At 41.3% G+C, this 18856-nt stretch overlaps 1 protein-coding gene across 1 annotated transcript in view; it reads right to left on the reverse strand.

Annotated features, from left to right (window-relative positions):
* CABCOCO1 (ciliary associated calcium binding coiled-coil 1) overlaps positions 1–18856 on the reverse strand; it is a 296096-nt gene that overhangs the window by 199135 nt on the left and 78105 nt on the right. Inside the window, exons 3-4 of the mRNA XM_073685413.1 lie at positions 14232–14401; positions 5460–5604 (exon numbers count right to left, since the gene is read on the reverse strand). Of these exons, the coding sequence (XP_073541514.1) occupies positions 5460–5604; positions 14232–14401 (315 nt within the window). The remainder of the gene's footprint in view (positions 1–5459; positions 5605–14231; positions 14402–18856) is intronic.

Genomic DNA, 18856 nt, shown 5'->3' on the forward strand with positions numbered 1-18856 from the left:
ATCCTGTTGTCAGATACTTTCTTTTATCCTTTCCTGCAGTTAGACGAAGCAGACTATCGGATTCACAGTTAAAGTGACTGCAGACCTTTGAATCCTTACAGTGTCCGCATCGAGAGTAGAGATGAGCGGTGTTCGACTCGAATTGTTCGCCAATCTCAAATTCGAGCTGTTTTGGGCAGTGTTCGAGTCGTTCAACGAACTCGAACGATTTGCAAAAAATTTGGCTGTTCGAGGTTATGTTCGATAACTCTTCGTGCACCAAAAGCGTGACTGGATTTTTTCACAGTAATACTGTTAATTAGTGATGAGCGAGCATGCTCGCCACTGCTTGGTACTCGCCCGAGCATCTCAGTACTCGAGATGCTCGGAGCTCGCCGAGTACTTGCGCGATGCTCGGGCGGGAGCTCGGGTCCCCGTCCTGCATGTTTGGCGCTATTTAGAGCACCAATCATGCAGGGATTGTCTGCCACTCACTGTAATGTCACAGCCATGGTGGTTGTGGCATTACAGTGATTGCCCAAATCGATGGGAACAGTGCTCACAGTGAAACATGAAAAGCCGGCAATTCATCAGCGGCATACATCAGTACCCGACAATTTAGAACAGAAAGAATAGAGTATCACACATAGATTAGATAGATAGAAACATGTCAGTCACATATATAATAAGTACAGTGATAGTGTTGGTTACTGTTCTTGTCATTTAGTGTTAAAATAAAGGATTTAGTTAAAAAAAATTTGGCGTGGGGTTCCCCGTAATTTTAGTCTCTAGCGGAGGTTAAGCAGACGGCTGGGGCAGATGTTTGAAGCCTGGGAAGGGGGTAATACCCAAGGAGTTTCCCAGGCTACTAATATCAGCCCCCAGCTTAATACCTAGCCTTTACTAGCTATTAAAATGGGGGACCCAAAAAAAAAATGACGTGGGGTCCCCCCTATTTTAATAGCTAGCAAAGGCTAGGCAGACAGCTGGGGGCTGATATTAATAGCCCAGGAAGGGTACCATGAATATTGGCCCCCTCCCAGGCTAGAAACACCAGCCGTCAGCCGCCCTAGAAATGGGCATCCATAGGATGCGCCAATTCTGGCACTTAGCCTTGCTCTTCCCACTGCCCTGTAGCAGTGGCAGTGGGGTAATAGGGCTTGGGTTGATGTCAGTTTATAATGCCAGCTGACATCAAGCCCAGGTTAGTAATGGAGAGGCATCTATAATACGCCCCCATTACTAACCCCATAGTGAAAGTTCAAAAAATAAACACAAACACTCAGAATAAAATCCTTTAATGGAAATAAAGTCACAATTCTTTAATGTTCTAAATTAAACTCTACTTACCGTCACGCCCATTCCAGCTGAAGCCAATGTCTTCTGCAATAAAAGTAAAATAATAAACCAACTTCATCCTTACCTTTCCATGGTTCCCAGGACGGCTTCAGCTCTGCTACATTGACATGACAGGCTGGATCACAGCAGAAAGCTGCCATCCAGCTTGCCATGCGCAAGACACTGAGAAGTGCAGGCATGCTTGCGCTCCTCAGTGTCTCACTGTAACGGCATCCAGATGAGCCAAGTTCATGTCCAATGAACTCAGCTCACCTCATGCACGTCACTGACGGCGTGGGAAAATTCTCCTGCGTATGCGGTGTCGGCAAATGACGTCACCGCTTGAGCAAGAGAATTCTCCCACGCTGGGATGGCATTGAGATGGCAGGCTGGATGGTAGCTGAATGCTGCCATCCAGCTTGTCATCCTTCAGAGATATTGCCTGCGCTCCGCAGTGTCTCTGAAGGATGGCATGCTGGATGGCAGCGTTCTGCTACCGTCCAGCCTGCCATCTCAATGCCGTCCAAGCGTGGGAAAATTCTCCTGCTCAAGCGGTGACGTCATTTGCCGGCACCGCATGAACAGGAGAATTCTCTCACGCTGTCAGTGACGTGCATGAGATGAGCTGAGTTCATTGGACATAAACTCGGCTCATCTGGATGCCGTCACAGCGAGACACTGAGGAGCGCAAGCATGCCTGCGCTTCTCAGTGTCTGCGGCATGGCAAGCTGGATCGTAGCTTTCTGCTGCGATCCAGCCTGTCATGTCAATGTAGCAGAGCTGAAGCCGTCCTGGGAACCATGGAAAGGTAAGGATGAGGCTGTAGAAAAGCTAGTGTGGTGCCCAACCAATTTAGTGATACATAGCAGAGGGATAAAACTAATAAACTTTATTCAAATTACTTAAAATCAGACCCAAAAGTGCAAAGTGCACCACATGTATAAAATATACCATGTAGTACTAAAATGGTATAATTAAATACCAAACAGGGCAAATTGTACCCAAACTTGTGGGGCAAACAAAAAAACCCTATATAGGTGTGATCCTATATTATGGATGTGCCTGTCTCATGAAGGTGAAACGGTAGAGTCTTAACATAGATAAACTCCACCACCAGATCACACCAAAACTAGCATGATTCCAACCAAATAGTAGAACACAAGCAAAGCAAAAATCAATATGCAAGGTCTACTCTCTAGGTATGGCCATATGGAACCAACCAGCTAACTTAGTACATTATAGATCAGCCAAACAGAAATAGATGTTTGAGGTCATCAATATTTGTTGTGGTTAGACTCAACACATAACCACACATGAATCATTCCACCATATATTTAAGTATAAAGAGTCACCATCAATATATAATCTACTTATCTGATCCTCTATTACTGGTGGTATAAAATAGGCGGGCTCCCGATGCGTTTCCCTTTAGTCATCAGGGGAATTCATTTGCCCAGACTTATGCCCCCATCCTCTTGGATGTATTAGAAGGCTGATGTGTTCACAGAAAGACCACAGTGTAATTTATACACATGCTGCACGCTAAGGCCGGTAGCGCGCTTCCGGGTATGACGCAATATCCTATGAGTGGCCCCTACTGTCGCCGGACATAACGCAAGATCCAGTCGATGGACCACAAGTGGAGCGCATGGCTTCTGCACACATGCAGTAGGTATTTAGTGGATTTCCTTCCTCATACCTCGCGCTAGCAGGGGGCGTGTCAACTAATACAGGCCTTCCACAGTGACGCTCCGGATGCAGAGCTCTTTCCGATATATCTGCATCTATATTAATGTGATCCAGCAAACTCAAATCACAATATGTATGAGGTCATGAGGGATCACATACCACGGAGTAAAGTGCAGTACCTAATCACAGTAATTAAATAGATACACAGTAAGGATGAGGTTGGTTTATTATTTTACTTTTATTGCAGAAGACATTGGCTTCAGCTGGAATGGGCGTGACAGTAAGTAGAGTTTAATTTAGAACATTAAAGAATTGTGTGTTTATTTCAATTAAATGACTTTATTCTGGGTGTTTGTGTTTTTTTTAACTTTCACTATGGGGTTAGTAATGGGGGTGTCTTATAGACGCCTCTCCATTACTAACCTGGGCTTGATGTCAGCTGGCATTATAAGCTGACATCAACCCCAGCCCTATTACCCCACTGCCACCGCTACAGGGCAGTGGGAAGAGCGAGGCTAAGTGCCAGAATTGGCGCATCCTATGGATGCGCCATTTATGGGGTGGCTGACGGCTGGTGTTTCTAGCCTGGGAGGGGGCCAATATTCATGGCACCCTTCCTGGGCTATTAATATCAGCCCCCAGCTGTCTGCCTAGCCTTTGCTAGCTATTAAAATAGGGGGGGGCCCACGTCATTTTTTTGGGGGTCCCCCATTTTAATAGCTAGTAAAGGCTAGGTATTAAGCTGGGGGCTGATATTAGTAGCCTGGGAAGCTCTGTGGGTATCACCCCCTTCCCAGGCTTCAAACATCTGCCTCAGCGTCTGCTTAACCTCCGCTAGAGACTAAAATTACAGGGAACCCCACGCCAATTTTTTTTTTTAATAAATCCTTTATTTTAACACTAAATGACAAGAACAGTAACCAACACTGTCACTGTACTTATTATATATGTGACTGACATGTTTCTATCTATCTAATCTATGTGTGATGCTCTATTCTATTCTATTCTGAGCAGTTTGTCAGCTTTTGGACACCTTTGAAGGTGTTTTCTATGTGTTTCTATGTGTTTTTGCTTGCCTGCCATTGGTTTTAACGGTCTTCGACGAACCGTTCGACGAACCGTTCAACGAACATGCCGGTGTTCGACGAACCGAACCGAACCCGAACACTACGGGGGTGGCTCAACACTAATCGAGAGCTGTCAGGATTCTCAGGTGTTGCCAGAAAGAACAGGCGGTCACATGATTGTAAATATTCAATTTGCATACTTCCGGCCACACTCCAACTAGACAAGCTCGAGCGAGCATGTCTAGTAGGCACAAGCCCGCATTATCATATATGCAAATTGCATATTTGTGTTCACATTACCGCCTGATCTAGATGGCAATACTAGAGAATGCAGACAGCGTGCAGTGCACACACTGTAAAGATTCAGAAGTCTGCAGTCACATAGAGTGACTGCAGACTTGTTTCAGAAGATCGGACAACCCCTTTAACTCATTCTGATTCTGCAGTCTACTATGTTTATTGATAAAGATATTATGACGTAGAGACTGTAGACGCTAATTGGGCCAACAATTTTAAAGAAACCCTACTGCAAAAATAATTTTTAGTCCAAAATCCATGTATTTGAGTAAAAGAAACATTTTCTGGAAGGCGTCGATATCTTTTATACTATGACTTTCCCATGAGTTATTTTTAATAAGAAGTCTGATTAATTTTAGAGGCTTCATTCAACAGTCCTAGCAGATTTGATGGGAAAAAGAGTGCAACATGCAAAATGGTGTAAAGTGAAGTGTGAACAGAACCTAGAGTGGTTTGTCCAATAATGAATGACTATAAGGCTCCCATCTTGCGGTTTATTCTGATCCCGCATTAAACACTGCTGAGGGACAAACCACTTACATCTACTTCAAGTATTTTTGAGCGGCAGAATTTTACATACAGTATATAAGAAAGTGTGAGCACTAATTCTGCTCCCAATGGGAAATAGTACTTAGAACTGAAAGACCAAATGTAATATGAATTGTGTTGTATATTACATCAATTATGCTGTACACTGACGTACAATTAAGTGCAGATCACAATGAAATGAGAAGCGTGTTACTACCAAAATGTACCCTTAAAAATGATTATATAATATCTGGGTGAAGCAATGGAATTAGTCATTATTCCCTACAGTTTGGACTATTTACAGACATCAGGATAAAAGATACTCAACAGCTTTTCCATTAAGATGGCTTATTCTGTACAAAAAGGACACTAATGTAGAATTCTTTGTAAAGCAGGCCTTACCACTGATTTCATTTACTTCTTACACAAGGGCTCTCCAGCCATTGTAAAACTGGCGCTTACCAGCGCCAATCCACTCAAAACACGTTTCCAAAAGCCCAAAAACTGGAAAGTACCACATTTTTAGTTCAGGTATAATAATTAGGCATCACAAAAACATACCTGATTTTAAAGTAGCTGATAATATCTTTGGCTTGGTCGATATTAAAAAATGTTAATTTTCCTTTATTCTTATGAAGGCTATGTCCTATGCCTGTCAAGGCTCTCGCTAGCTCTAATATGTTCTCTTCAAGTGAAATCCTTTTGTCTGAAACATAAAAGAGGAAAGCTTAGATTATATGGGAGGGTGTTCTGTCTGAACCTACATTGGGTCAGTTTTTGTTGGAACAAAGGGTATTCTCCTAGCTAGAAATGAAATACGTATTACCAAGGCTACATGGTAACTAAAAATCACAATTTCTGTTCATTCATGTAAAATATAAAAATTGTCTGCAAGTTAGTAATTATTGCAGAAAATACATATATGCATACACACAATAGTCAAAAGTTGTATTCACAGTGTCACTCTTAACGCATTAGAGTCCAAAAGGTGGATCGGAACTCAGTGTGAAGTGGTGCTCGAGGAAAATGCAATGTATAGTACTATATAATCAAAGTGGTACTCGCACTCACGTACTGATGAAAGCCTGGGATGGACTGAAACGCGTCCAAATTGGATTTATGTGTTTTTGTATTAAAAGCCTGAGTATGTGAGTACTGGAACCTCTTTGAACTCTTAACACATTGACCGTACATTTAAAATGACCTCTGTATTGTCCTGTATATATAATATTGGAAAATATACAATAGAAATAGTATATTGCCATGGTAAACAGTGCTTTTTTCCCTTTATTGTGCTTGATCCGGACTTGGCCCAATATCCATTTCATTTTCCATGGCAGCTGAACGCTGAGATTCTGGACTTGCAATTACTAGACCTACGCAATTTTACTGTTCCAATGTGCAACCGCACACCAGGCCCTGCTTCATCTGTGCTACCTGCTCAGTTAGTTTATCTGCCATACTGCATACCTTGCTGATCCACATGTCATCTGACAAGACCTGCTATAATGCACCATCCAGACCTATGTTTTAAAGAATCCATTTCACCAGGTGTGCCCATAACACTGGTATTCGAGTGCCAAGGAAGTTTGCACTGCCAAGGTTCTGAAGTGCATGGTGAACAAGGGTAGCATGATTCTTTTTGTTCCTTTCTAGTCTTAATATATATGTCTGTGTAGGTTGCTGGTCAAAAAATGAATGAATAATTTGGCAAGTTTCTTTTACATCCATCAGTCTTTGTTTGTTTGTTTTTTTAAGATGAAGAGGTGAACTTCCCCTGTTATGCAAACTATGTATCAAAAATACAGTAATTTAAAGATTCACACTATATAAATTGCACATATAATAAACAAAATGTTACATTTAAAGGGATAGTCCAGTCAAGGGGATAACTGTTAGGCTGTGTGCCCACGATGCGCTTTTTAAGCGTTTCCGCAGCTGCAAAAACACTGCAGAAACGCTTAAAAAATGCATGGTAGAAGACCTGCCATGTTCCCCAATGATAATTCGCATGTGCTGTGCACATGCTGCGGAAATTTCCGCTGCGGATTATCATTGCGGAAAAAAAAGCAGCACTACCAATTATTTTGCGGAAGTGCTGCATTTTCGCCGCCATTGACTTCGATTAGACCGCATGGATTACGCATCACTGTATATGTAGATGCGCATTCCATGCGTTCTAATGTGCGGATGGTACCCAGGTCTAGAGAAGAGGAGACTCTCCTCCGGACCCAGGTACCATAGAAAACTGTAAAAAAAAGAATAAAATAAAAAATAAATATATACTTACCTTCTGACGGCCCGCGGTGCGCTCCTCCTCACTTCCTGTCAATTCGCGATGTACTGAAGGACCTGCGCTATCGTCATAGTCATGTGACGGGTCACGCGACGCTGACGTCGGCAGGTCCTTCAGTGTAGCGCTGCCGGCAGCCGGGACAGAGGGAAACAAGACACCGGGGGCCATCGGAAGGTAAGTATAGATTTCTTTTTTATTTTTTGACATTCTCTCGGTCACACTATATAAATCCATGCTGTTTGCATGGATTTATATAGTGTGACCAAGTTGATAAGCACTTTCCAAGTGATGCTAAAATCGCTTGGAAAGCGCTTATCAACGCGGAAATGCAAGTGAAGAACGCTTCACATCCGCTTGTCCCTGGCAGGAAAAAACGCATGTACAATCCGCATGTACAATCAGCATGTACAATCCGCATGCGTTTTTTCTGCCAGGGAGATGCAGAAGCGCTCAGGAAAAAATCCGGAGAATTTCTGCATCGTGGGCACATAGCCTTAGATTGGTGTGAGTCTGACTTTTGGGCCTCTTTTTGTCAGAAGGCAAGACAAAAGCCTTTCATTGGCTGCAAAACCACGTCCAAGAGGAGTTAGATGGAGCACAGAAAGCAAATGTGACTTGCCATTCCTTCTTAGTCTATGGCACTCAATATGGACTATATAGCAAAACATGCATGCCTTACCACAGCAGCAATGAGTGGGTATCAATGCCTTGTTGTTTCTATTCTCAAGACCAAAAAGCAAAGATGTGAGGATCGGGTAATATAAAGACCACCAAAAGAGCACTGGCACAGACACAACATATGTACAGTGCTTAGCATAAATGAGTACACCCCCTTTGAAAAGTAAGATTTTAATCAATATCTCACTGAACACAAGAACAATTTCCAAAATTTTGACAACACCGAGTTTCATAGAACATTTTTTTTAACTCATAACATGAAAGTAAGGGTAATAATTTTCAGCACAAAATCTTCAGGTTTACTCAAATTAGTTGATTTTAAAAATGATTTTTACACACATGAAAAACTACTACATCTAGCATTTTGTGTGACCTTCATGATTTTTAAGGACAGCACCAAGTCTTCTAGACATAGAATGAACAAGTTGGTGACATACTGCAATATTTATATTTTTACATTCTTTAAGAATGACCTCTTTTACAGCATGGATGCTGGATAGAGGGTGCTGTTCAACTTGTAGAATTCCCTGTGAGTGTTGGGTTCAGATCAGGACACATATTTGGCCATTAACCGGTTCCCGACCGCCCACTGTAGATAAACGTCGGCGCTTGCCGGGCTCTGTGCAGCGCCGACATTTAAAAACGGTGGGTGGTCTCGCAGCGCTCAGGACCCCCAGGGTCCTGCAAGCGCTGCGATTCCGGTGCAGAGCGTTAGCTCTGACAGGGAACATCATCGGGACCTGATTAGATCAGGTCCCAGTGATGTTAACCCCTTGCTGTCTTCTATATACTGCGATCTATAGTGATCGCGGCATATAGGAGACAGCAGGAGGAGAGGGGGTCGTCTTACCTCTCCGAAGACCTCCGTTTCCTTCCAGGACCTGGGGTTGCTATGGCAGCTGGAGGTCACATGACCGCCTCCAGCTCTGCCATATATGGTGTCCTGTCTGGCTCAGCCTGCAAGCTGAGCCAGACAGGAGACTGACTGAAACAGTCAGGGAAGATCTCATGTAATGTAATATATGTCAATACATTACATGAGATCAGTGATCAGAAAAATAAAAATTAATGTCCCATACAGGGACTAAGTAAAAATGTAAAAAAAAGTAAAAAAAAAGTTTTTAAACTATTAAAAAAAAAAATCACAAAAAAAAATAAAAATAAATAAATAAAATATTAAACCAATAAATCCGTATATTTTTACAAAACCAAAAAAAGTACACATATTTGGTATCGCCGCGTCCGAAACAACCCGAGCTATAAAACTGTCACACTAATTAACTCCTTCTGTGCACACCGTAATAAAAATAAATAAAAAACGGAGCAAAAAAATATGCTTTTTCATCATATCGCCAAACAAAAAGTGGAAAAAAATGCGATCAAAAAACAAAATAGAAATAAAAATGGTACCGCTGAAAACGTCATCTTGTTCTGCAAAAAAAAAGCTGCCATACAGCTCCATCAGCCGAAAAATAAAAAAGTTATAGCGCTCAGAATAAAGCAATGCAAAAAAAATATTTTTTTCTATATAATTGTTTTATTGTGTAAAAGCGCCAAAACATAAAAAAAATACAGTAAGTGTAGTATCGCTGTAAACGTACTGACCCAAAGAATAACGCTGCCTGATCACTTTTACCACACGCAGAACGGCATAAAAAAAAAACCTCAAAAAACAATTCCTGAATTGTTTGTTTTTGTTAATTTTACCTCCCAAAAAACGGAATAGAAAGCGATCAAAAAATGTCACGTTCCCAAAAATGGTACCAATAAAAATGTCAACTCGTCCCGCAAAAAACAAGCCGTCATATGACTCTGTCGGCCGAAATATGGAAAAATTATAGTTCTCAAAATATGGTGATGCAAAAACTAGATTTTGCAAAAAAAGCGTATTTTAGTGTGTGACAGCTGTCAGTCATAAAAACCCGATATAAATCTGGTATCTCTGTAATCGCACCGACCCGAAGAATAAAGTAATCTAATCAGTTATATCACACTAGGAACGGCGTAAAAAATAAATAAAACCAATTCTTCACCTGCTACTGATTTGTTTATTATGTCTCCCAAAGATCCCAGTAAGGCTCTGCTCACATTTATCCTGTGCTCTGCGCTGAGCACTTACACCAGAGTTTCCGTGTAAATCTCTTAAATACGTGATTCAGCCGGAACCCATGATGGAAGATTCCCTGTAATGAGGCAGATATAGGCCACTGTGGACGCCGTCTAGCCTGGGATCCCACAGTGTCATTTGTTTTAGGCGTGCATAAAAGTCCAGTTGGCCACAGTTTTGTGCACTTCTGAAAAAAAGCACACCGCTAAACAGAGGCCAGACGGAGTCCAGAGTAACTCTGCTGCCTCATTATAGTGAATGGATCCTGCAGGGGTTTCATCTGAATTACATCACTTGGAAATTTAGATGGAAACCCCGATGTAAGTGCTCAGCCTAGAGCGCCGGATAAATGTTACGTAAAATGTTCCCAATAAAAGCTTCAACTCAGTCCTCAAAAAAAGCTAGTCCCCACTCAGGTCCGTCATCTGTTAAAAATATAAGGGACTTCCAAGTTACTGGTAGCAGAAAGGCTCTGGAAAAGCAAAATGACCCTTGCCCCCCAAAAGAAATTCAGAAAATTTTGTGCTCCCAAATCCAAATGCCTATTCTACAATAATTTGTTCTCCAATTGTCAAATAGCACTCTGTCCCCCCCAGATCTCGCCGTACGGCTGAGCGGTACGATACAGCCACATATGGGGTATTGACACTTTTAGAAGAAATTGTGTGACACATTTCGGCACCATTTTTACCCTTTGCCCTGTGTGAAAATGTAAAATCTGAGGGTAAAACATTTTTTTGTGGTAAAAATATAATTATGCTTTTTTCACTGCCCAATGGTATAAATTTAAAAATTAAAAAATACTCACTACTTCCCTAGATGAATTCCTTGAGAGGTGTAGTTTACAAAATGGGGTCACTTGTGGGGGTTTCTGCTGTTTTGGCATGTCAGTGACTCTTAAAATGTGACATGGCGTCTGCTGCCTATCCCAGCCAACATAGCGCTCCTTTCTCTTCCGAACCCTGCCGTACACCAAAGCAGTGGTTTTCCCCCACATATGGGGTATCGGCGTACTCAGGAGAAATTGTACAACAAATTTCATGGTGCAATTTATCCTGTTACCCTTATGATAATGCAAAATTAGGGAATGAAAAACATTTTTTATGGGAAAAATGTGAAAATTTTATTTTTACGGCTCAATATTATAAACTTCTGTGAAGCAGCTGGGGGTGCAAGGTGCTCACCACACATCTAGATAAGTTCCCTAAGGGGTCTAGTTTCCAAAATGGTGGCACTTGTGGGGGGTTTCCACTGTTTAGGCACATTAGGGGCTCCCCAAATGTGACATGGCGTCCGCTAATTATTCAAACAAATTTTACATTCAAAAAGTCAAATGGCGCTCCTTCCCTTTCAAACCCTGCCATGTGCCCAAACAGTAATTTGCCTCCACATATGGGGTATCAGCGTGTTCAGGAGAAATTGCACAACAAATTTCATGGTGCAATTTATCCTGTACCCTTATGATAATACAAAATTAGGGAATGAAAAACATTTTTTGTGGGAAAAATGTGAAAATTTTATTTTTACGGCTCAATATTATAAACTTCTGTGAAGCAGCTGGGGGTGCAAGGTGCTCACCACACATCTAGATAAGTTCCCTAAGGGGTCTAGTTTCCAAAATGGTGGCACTTGTGGGGGGTTTCCACTGTTTAGGCACATTAGGGGCTCCCCAAATGTGACATGGCGTCTGCTAATTATTCAAACAAATTTTACATTCAAAAAGTCAAATGGCGCTCCTTCCCTTTCAAACCCTGCCATGTGCCCAAACAGTAATTTGCCTCCACATATGGGGTATCAGCGTGTTCAGGAGAAATTGAACAACAAATTTCATGGTGCAATTTATCCTATTACCCTTATGATAATGCAAAATTAAGGGATGAAAAACGGTTTTGTGGGAAAAATGTGAAAATTTTATTTTTACAGCTCAATATTATAAACTTCTGTGAAGCACCTTGGGGTTCAAGGTGCTCACCACACATCTAGATAAGTTCCCTAAGGGTTCTAGTTTCCAAAATGGTGTCACTTGTGGGGGGTTTCCACTGTTTAGGCACATCAGGAGCTCTCCAAATGCAACATGGCGTCTGCTAATTATTCAGACAAATTTTACATTCAAAAAGTCTAATGGCGCTCCTTCCCTTCCGAACCCTGCAGTGCGCCCAAACAGTGGTTTTCCCTCACATATGGGGTATCAGCACGCTCAAGAGAAATTGCACAAAAAAATTTGGGGTTCATATTTTCCTGTTACCCCTGTGAAAATAAAAAAAATTGGGTCTAAAGTAACATTTTTGTGAAAAAAGTTAAATGTTCATTGTTTTCTTCCACATTCCAAAAATTCCTGTGAAGCACCTGAAGGGTTAATAAAGTTCTTGAATGTGGTTTTGAGCACCTTGAGGGGTGCAGTTTTTAGAATGGTGTCACTTTTGGGTATTTTCTGTCATAAAGACCCCTCAAAGTGACTTCAAATATGATGTGGTCCCTAAAAAAATGTTTTTGTAAATTTTGTTGGAAAAATGAGAAATCGCTGGTCAACTTTTAACCCTTATAGCTCCCTAACAAAAAAAAAATTTTGGTTCCAAAATTGTGCTGATGTAAAGTAGACATGTGGGAAATGTTATTTATTAACTATTTTGTGTGACATATCTCTCTGATTTAAGGGCATGAAAATTCAAAGTTTGAAAATTGCAAAATTTTCAAAATTTTCGCCAAATTTCCGATTTTTTCACAAATAAACGCAAGTTATATCAAAGAAATTTTACCACTATCATGAAGTACAATATGTCATGAAAAAACAATCTCAGAATCAGGGGAATACGTTGAAGCGTTCCAGAGTAATTACTTCATAAACTGACAGTGGTCAGAATTGAAAAAATTGGCCTGGTCACGAAGGCAAAAACAGGCTCTGGCGCGAAGTGGTTAAATCACTTTCACCCTGTTCTTCTTCAGAAATGTAACAATGGCCTTAGCTGTGTGTTTTGGATCATTGTATGCCAAGGGCATGAAGTGAAGGTAGCATCATCTCTTTTAATATAGTGCAGTACATCTGTGACTTCATGATATCAATGAAATGTAGCTCCCGACACCAGAAGCACTCATGCAGCCCCCAAAAGGACACTGCCTCCACCATGTTTCACTGTGGCTACCATGCATTTTTCCTTGTACTCCTCACCTTTGTGACGCCAGTTTGGAAGCCATCAGTTCCAAAAACAGTTATCTTGGTGTCATCACTCCAGAGTATATAGACCCGGTAGTCTTCATATTTTTCAGAATAGACCCTGGCAAATTGCAGGTGGGCTTTTTTCTGCATGAGCTGTAGGAAAATCTTCCTTTGTGGACAGCACCTATTACTCGTCAGTGTGCACCATATTGCGTCACGGAAAACATTCACTCCGGTTTTGCTTACTACAGTAAACTTTGAATGTTGATTTTCTTCAATCCCCTCACATTAGTAGACGCTCCTGTTTAGCTGTTAACTTCTGTGATCGGTCTGGAAGTTTCTGTGAGATGGTTGCAGTTTCATCTTTGTTACATTTTTGTATCACTTTTGCTACAGTATTCGGATTGCTAAGCAAAGCTTTGCTGATCTTCTTGTAGCCTTCACCTTTCTTGAGTAAAGAAATTATTTTCTTTCTCAGGTCTTGTGACATTTCTCTTCCATGTGGTGCCGTTGCTGACAGTATGAAATGGGAAGATGATTTTTTTTGTTAAGTGACACCCTTTTATAGTCGGCTGGCTTTGCAGTAAGTAATAAAAATGCCTGAAAACATTCTCACTCTCTCATTATTCTGGTATTTGGCAAATATTTAAAATTATGGTAATCTTAATTGGCCTAAAACGGGAAAGGTTTATTCTGATTTCATGTCAAATACTGAGAAAAACCTGCAGATGTGTCTTTTTATAGACTGTAAGCTTGCGAGCAGGGTCCTCACTCCTCCTGGTATCTGTTGATTTATGTGATTATGGTTATTCTGTAATGTATTTTATTGTAAGTAAAAGTCCCCTCTAAAATGTAAAATGCTGCGGAATATGTTGGCGCTATAGAAATAAAAAATATTATTATTATTACAATTATTATTTTTACATACTGTATGTAAACTTTTGGTTTCAACTGTATATTTCCTGTGTGAATAATTTTAAGTGTACATACTATCATCAGAGGCGTAACACTGACTTAGTCTATATTTAATAAAAACATGTAATTTTCTAACATATATTCTTAAACAGAGTATATACAGCACACATATGACGTACGGACCTTGAACATTTTCCATTAGTAAATGTAATAGCCCCATTAAACCGCCCAACTGCTGTAAGTTAAAGTTCTTGTCTTTTCCCCAGCAGAATCCAGACACATAATAATCTACCAAGACGGCTTCTTTCAAATTCGTCTCAGGGTCTTGAACATTAAGAAATCCTTCCATTAGCCTGAAAAAAAAAAGATCAAGTTATAAAACATAAAAGCAACAAATTAAAAAAAAAATAATGAAATAAATTGTTTATAGAAAATAAGACATAATCATGTGTTATTATGCCATATGCGCCAACATCTTAAAAATAAGAACTGGTTCACATATCCCTGAAAACAACCTATTATGTTCTCTAGATGGATATTTCCTAACACTTACCTAATTATTCCCAGAAAATGCACTTACTAAACTTCTTGTAGCATTGTCAGCCAGTTGCCACACTACTAAAGTTCTCGGGGTAACCCATAGTGTAATGCTTACTCCATGATGGCACAGTAGAATAGTATAGACTATCTCCTGGGAATAGAAAACACACACTGCTTATCTTTAATGCTGATGTACTGTTATAATAATTCTATAATGTCCATTGGTTACTTTTCTTTCCTACACTCTCACACTGAGTCTAGGGAATCTACTGCAGCTCTATTATCCCCCCTCTGTCCGAATGGGAAGAACAATTGAGGAGTGTACGTGAGAGAAATATTTCTACAAAGTCAATACACATTTTAGGACAAAAATATTAAAAGGGAATGTGTAAACAGGTTTTTGTTACTTAATTTGAGAGCTGTAGAACGTAGGGGCTGAGACCCTGATTACAGTGAAGTGTCACATACTCAGCTCCTTACTGTCAATTTGAGAAAATCTCTGTTTTATCTTCTACAGATCTAGCAGCTATTTGAATGTCAAACTCTGTATAACCCTGCCCACACAACTGATTGGCAACTTTCTGCCTATGCACAGTGTATACAGAAATCTGCTGATCAATCAGGGGGGGCACAGTTATACAGTGCTCATGAATATGATTGACTACCTGACAGAAAATTTAATAGTCTTCTAGTGCTAATCTCCTGCTGATAAAACAGTGACTTTATAAAAACTACACTAAGCAGCCAAGTAAGTGACAGATTGCTGGTATCTATATTATCCTGCTCTCAGATTAGGTGACAAAAACCTGGAGACAGATTCCCTTTAACCCCTTCCTGACATGCGCCATATATGTATGTCGCTGCACGAGTTGCGTTCCAGCAAACCGCCATACAGATGCTCCGTGATGATCGTGCGGGCTCAAGCCGAGTGCCGCAGCGATCAAATGTGGATCTCGGCCGACCTCGGATGTTTAGCCCCTCTGATGCCCCAGTCAATAGTGACAGCGACATCGATAGGCATCGCAGAGGGAGGGCTCCCTCTCTGCTCCCATCAGCACAAGGCGACTGCGATCCATGGTGATCCTGGGCCAAAGATGTCCGCAGGGTCACCCAGGGATGGCAGCCTGTAAGCTCCTGCTCAGAACAGGAGCTGACATACCTCCTCCCTGCCTGCGAGACGCTGATCTGATTCCCTGCAATGCAAAAGCAATGCACAGTATTAGATCAGCGATCAGGGCAGGAAAAGTTGATGCCCTGGGACAGGGTAAAAAAAGTAAAAAATAATTTAAAAACACAAACAAAACAAAACAAAATAAACACAAAATAAAAGAATAAAAAAAAAGAAAATATATTAATCCAATAAATACATTTATTTATGTAAAAACAAAAATAAACAAAAAAAGTACACACATTTGGTGTCGCCGCATCCGAAATGACCTGACCTATAAAACTGTCAGACTAGTTAAAAGGGTTGTCCGGTCAAAAGTGAAAAGCCTGCAGTCACTCTGTGTGACTGCAGACTTCTGAATCCCCCCCAGCGCAGGCACTGTGCGCAGCGGGGATTCGCCGGTATGAGACCCGGGACCGGAGGTTATGTATAAGTTATACATACCCCCAGCTATTCAGTGCAGCCTCGCTCCATACACTTGTATGGAGCGAGGCCCCGCCCCGTCTAGTGACGTGGATGGCCAGTGGGCGCATCCGACTAGAAGGCGCAGCCTAGCTCAATACAAGTGTATGGAGAGCGAGGCCACGCCCACTGGCCAGGGGTATGTATAATGCATACATAGCCTCCGGTCCCGGGTCTCATACCGGAGAATCCCCGCAGCGCACAGTGTCTGCACTGGGGGGATTCATAAGTCTGCAGTCACACAGAGTGACTGCAAACTTACCACTTTTGGCTGGACAACCCCTTTAACCCCTTCAGTGAACACCGTAAAAAAAAAGTGGCAAAAAAACAATGCTTTTTCATCATACCACTGAACAAAAAGTGGAATAAAAAGTGATAAAAATGTCAAATGTAAATAAAAATGATAATCGCTGAAAATGTCATCTTGTCGCACAAAAAACAAACCGCTATACAGCTCCATCAATGCAAAGATAAAAAAAATTACATAACTGTGATATCGCTGTAATCGTACTGATCCGAAGAATAAATCTGTCATCACTTTTGCCACAATGTGAACGTCATAAAAAAAAAAAAAAAATTGTGAATTGCTGGTTTTTGTCATTCATCCACCCAAAAACCAGAATAGAAAGTGATCAAAAAATGTTATGTGACCAGAAATGGTACCAATAAAAAAGTCAACTCGTCCCGCAAAAAACAAGCCCTTACATGACTCTATGTCAATATAAAAAATATGGAAAAATTATAGCTCTTAAAATATGGCGATGCAAAAACGTTATTTTACAAAAACGCGTCTTTTAGTGTGTGACAGCAGTCAATCGCACCGACCCGAAGAATAAAGTAGTCTAAACCACTTATACCGCACGAGGAACAGCGTAAAAAATAAATAAAACCACTTCTTCATCAGCTGTTGATTTGTTCATTCTGCCTCCCAAAGATCGCAGTAAGGCTCAGCTCACATTTATCCTGCGCTCTATGGTGAGTGCTTACACCGAAGTTTCCGTGTAAACCCCCGACGGAAGATTCCCTATACTGAAGCAAATGGGGACAGTGTGGATGCCGTCTGGCTTATTATCCAGCAGTGTCAGTCTTTTAGGCATACATAAAAGCGCGGTCCAACAAAGTTTTATGCACCTCTGAAAAGAAGATCACCGCTGAACAGAGGCCAGACAGAGTCCAGAGTAACTCTGCTGTCGTATGACAGTGAATGCATCCCTCGGGGGTTTCATCTGAATCACGTTATTTGGAGATTTAGATGGAAACCCTGATGTAAGTGCTCAGCGTAGAGCTCAGGATAAAGGTCATCTAAAATGTTATGTAAAATATTCCCAACAAAAGCTTCAACTCAATCCACAAAAAAAGCAAGTCCCAACTCAGGTCAGTCATCTGTCAATGGAAATATAGGGGGATTCCACATTACAGGTAGTACAAAGGCTCTGGAAAAGCTCTATGGCTCCTCGCCTGCCAAAAGGAATCCGGGAAATTCTGCACTCCCAAATCCAAATGCCCCCATTCTTTCTGAACCTTACAGTGTGAAGCACAAGCTGGGCACAACGTACAGGCACTACAATGTACTGGGAACTACACTGACAGATATGCAATTTTTACTCAGCAAAATTCACTGCTGCTTATTACTGGCAATTACTTGGCTTATTACTTGAGGGGAGATTCTGCTCTTCTGGCACCTAAGGGCTCTGTATATGGAGCCCGCAAACTATTCTATGATAATTTGTTCTGATAATTTGTTCTCCAAGAGTTAAATAGCGTTCCTAAATAGCGCATGGCTAAGCAGTACAGCACAGCCACATATGAAGTATTGCCACTTTCAGCAGAATTTGTGGGACAAATTTTGGCGCCATTTTTACCCTATGTTTCGCACACCCCCATACTGAATGTAACCCCAGACCATGATCTTTCCACCACCAAATTTAACTGTTTTCTGGGTGTATTTTGGATCCATATGGGCTCCAGTAGGTCTCCTGCAGTATTTGAGGCGGCTGTGGTGTAATTCTACTGAAGATTCATCAGAGAAATCCACCCTCTGCCACTTTTCCAGAGTCCATCTGTTTAGCAGGCTGTGGGACTTTACAATTGCTTTTTATTTGCCTTTTGTTTAGTGTTGGCTTCTGGGCACTGATTCGACCATGGAGGCCATTTTGAGACAGAATCCTACAAACTGTTCTAGTTGACACAGGGACTTGAGGTGACCAGGCCTGTTGGAGCTCCACTGCAGTGGAAGAGGGGCTTGCTTTGGATTTTCTAACCATCAAACGTTCCACCTGAGAAGGTGTCTTGCGGGGTCTGCCGGACCTGGGCTTGTCAAACACATCTCCAGTCTCTTCAAATCTTTTTTTAATTCTTTGTACTTGACAATTAAAGGTGCCAGCCACCTCTGCAGTGGATCTGGTCTTCAGCCTCTTGATAATCAAAGCTTTGGTCGCAGGGTGGATTTTTGGCATGTTGTCAGAGCTCAAGTTGCAGTTCAAGTGAAGGTCTGGGGTGCTGGGCATCTTTTTATACACACCCACTAATTCACCGATCATTTACTGAGCACTAGTGAGGATGTAAACTAGGATTGGGTGCATTATATCACCAGGCGACAAAACTTTTGCCTTGCCAAAATCTGACCATTCTTTGTTCA

This window comes from Phyllobates terribilis, unplaced genomic scaffold, assembly GCF_046119375.1.
Source record: "Phyllobates terribilis strain yellow unplaced genomic scaffold, ASM4611937v1 Scaffold_5__5_contigs__length_657084704, whole genome shotgun sequence".
In the NCBI taxonomy this organism is placed as follows: Eukaryota; Metazoa; Chordata; class Amphibia; order Anura; family Dendrobatidae; genus Phyllobates; species Phyllobates terribilis.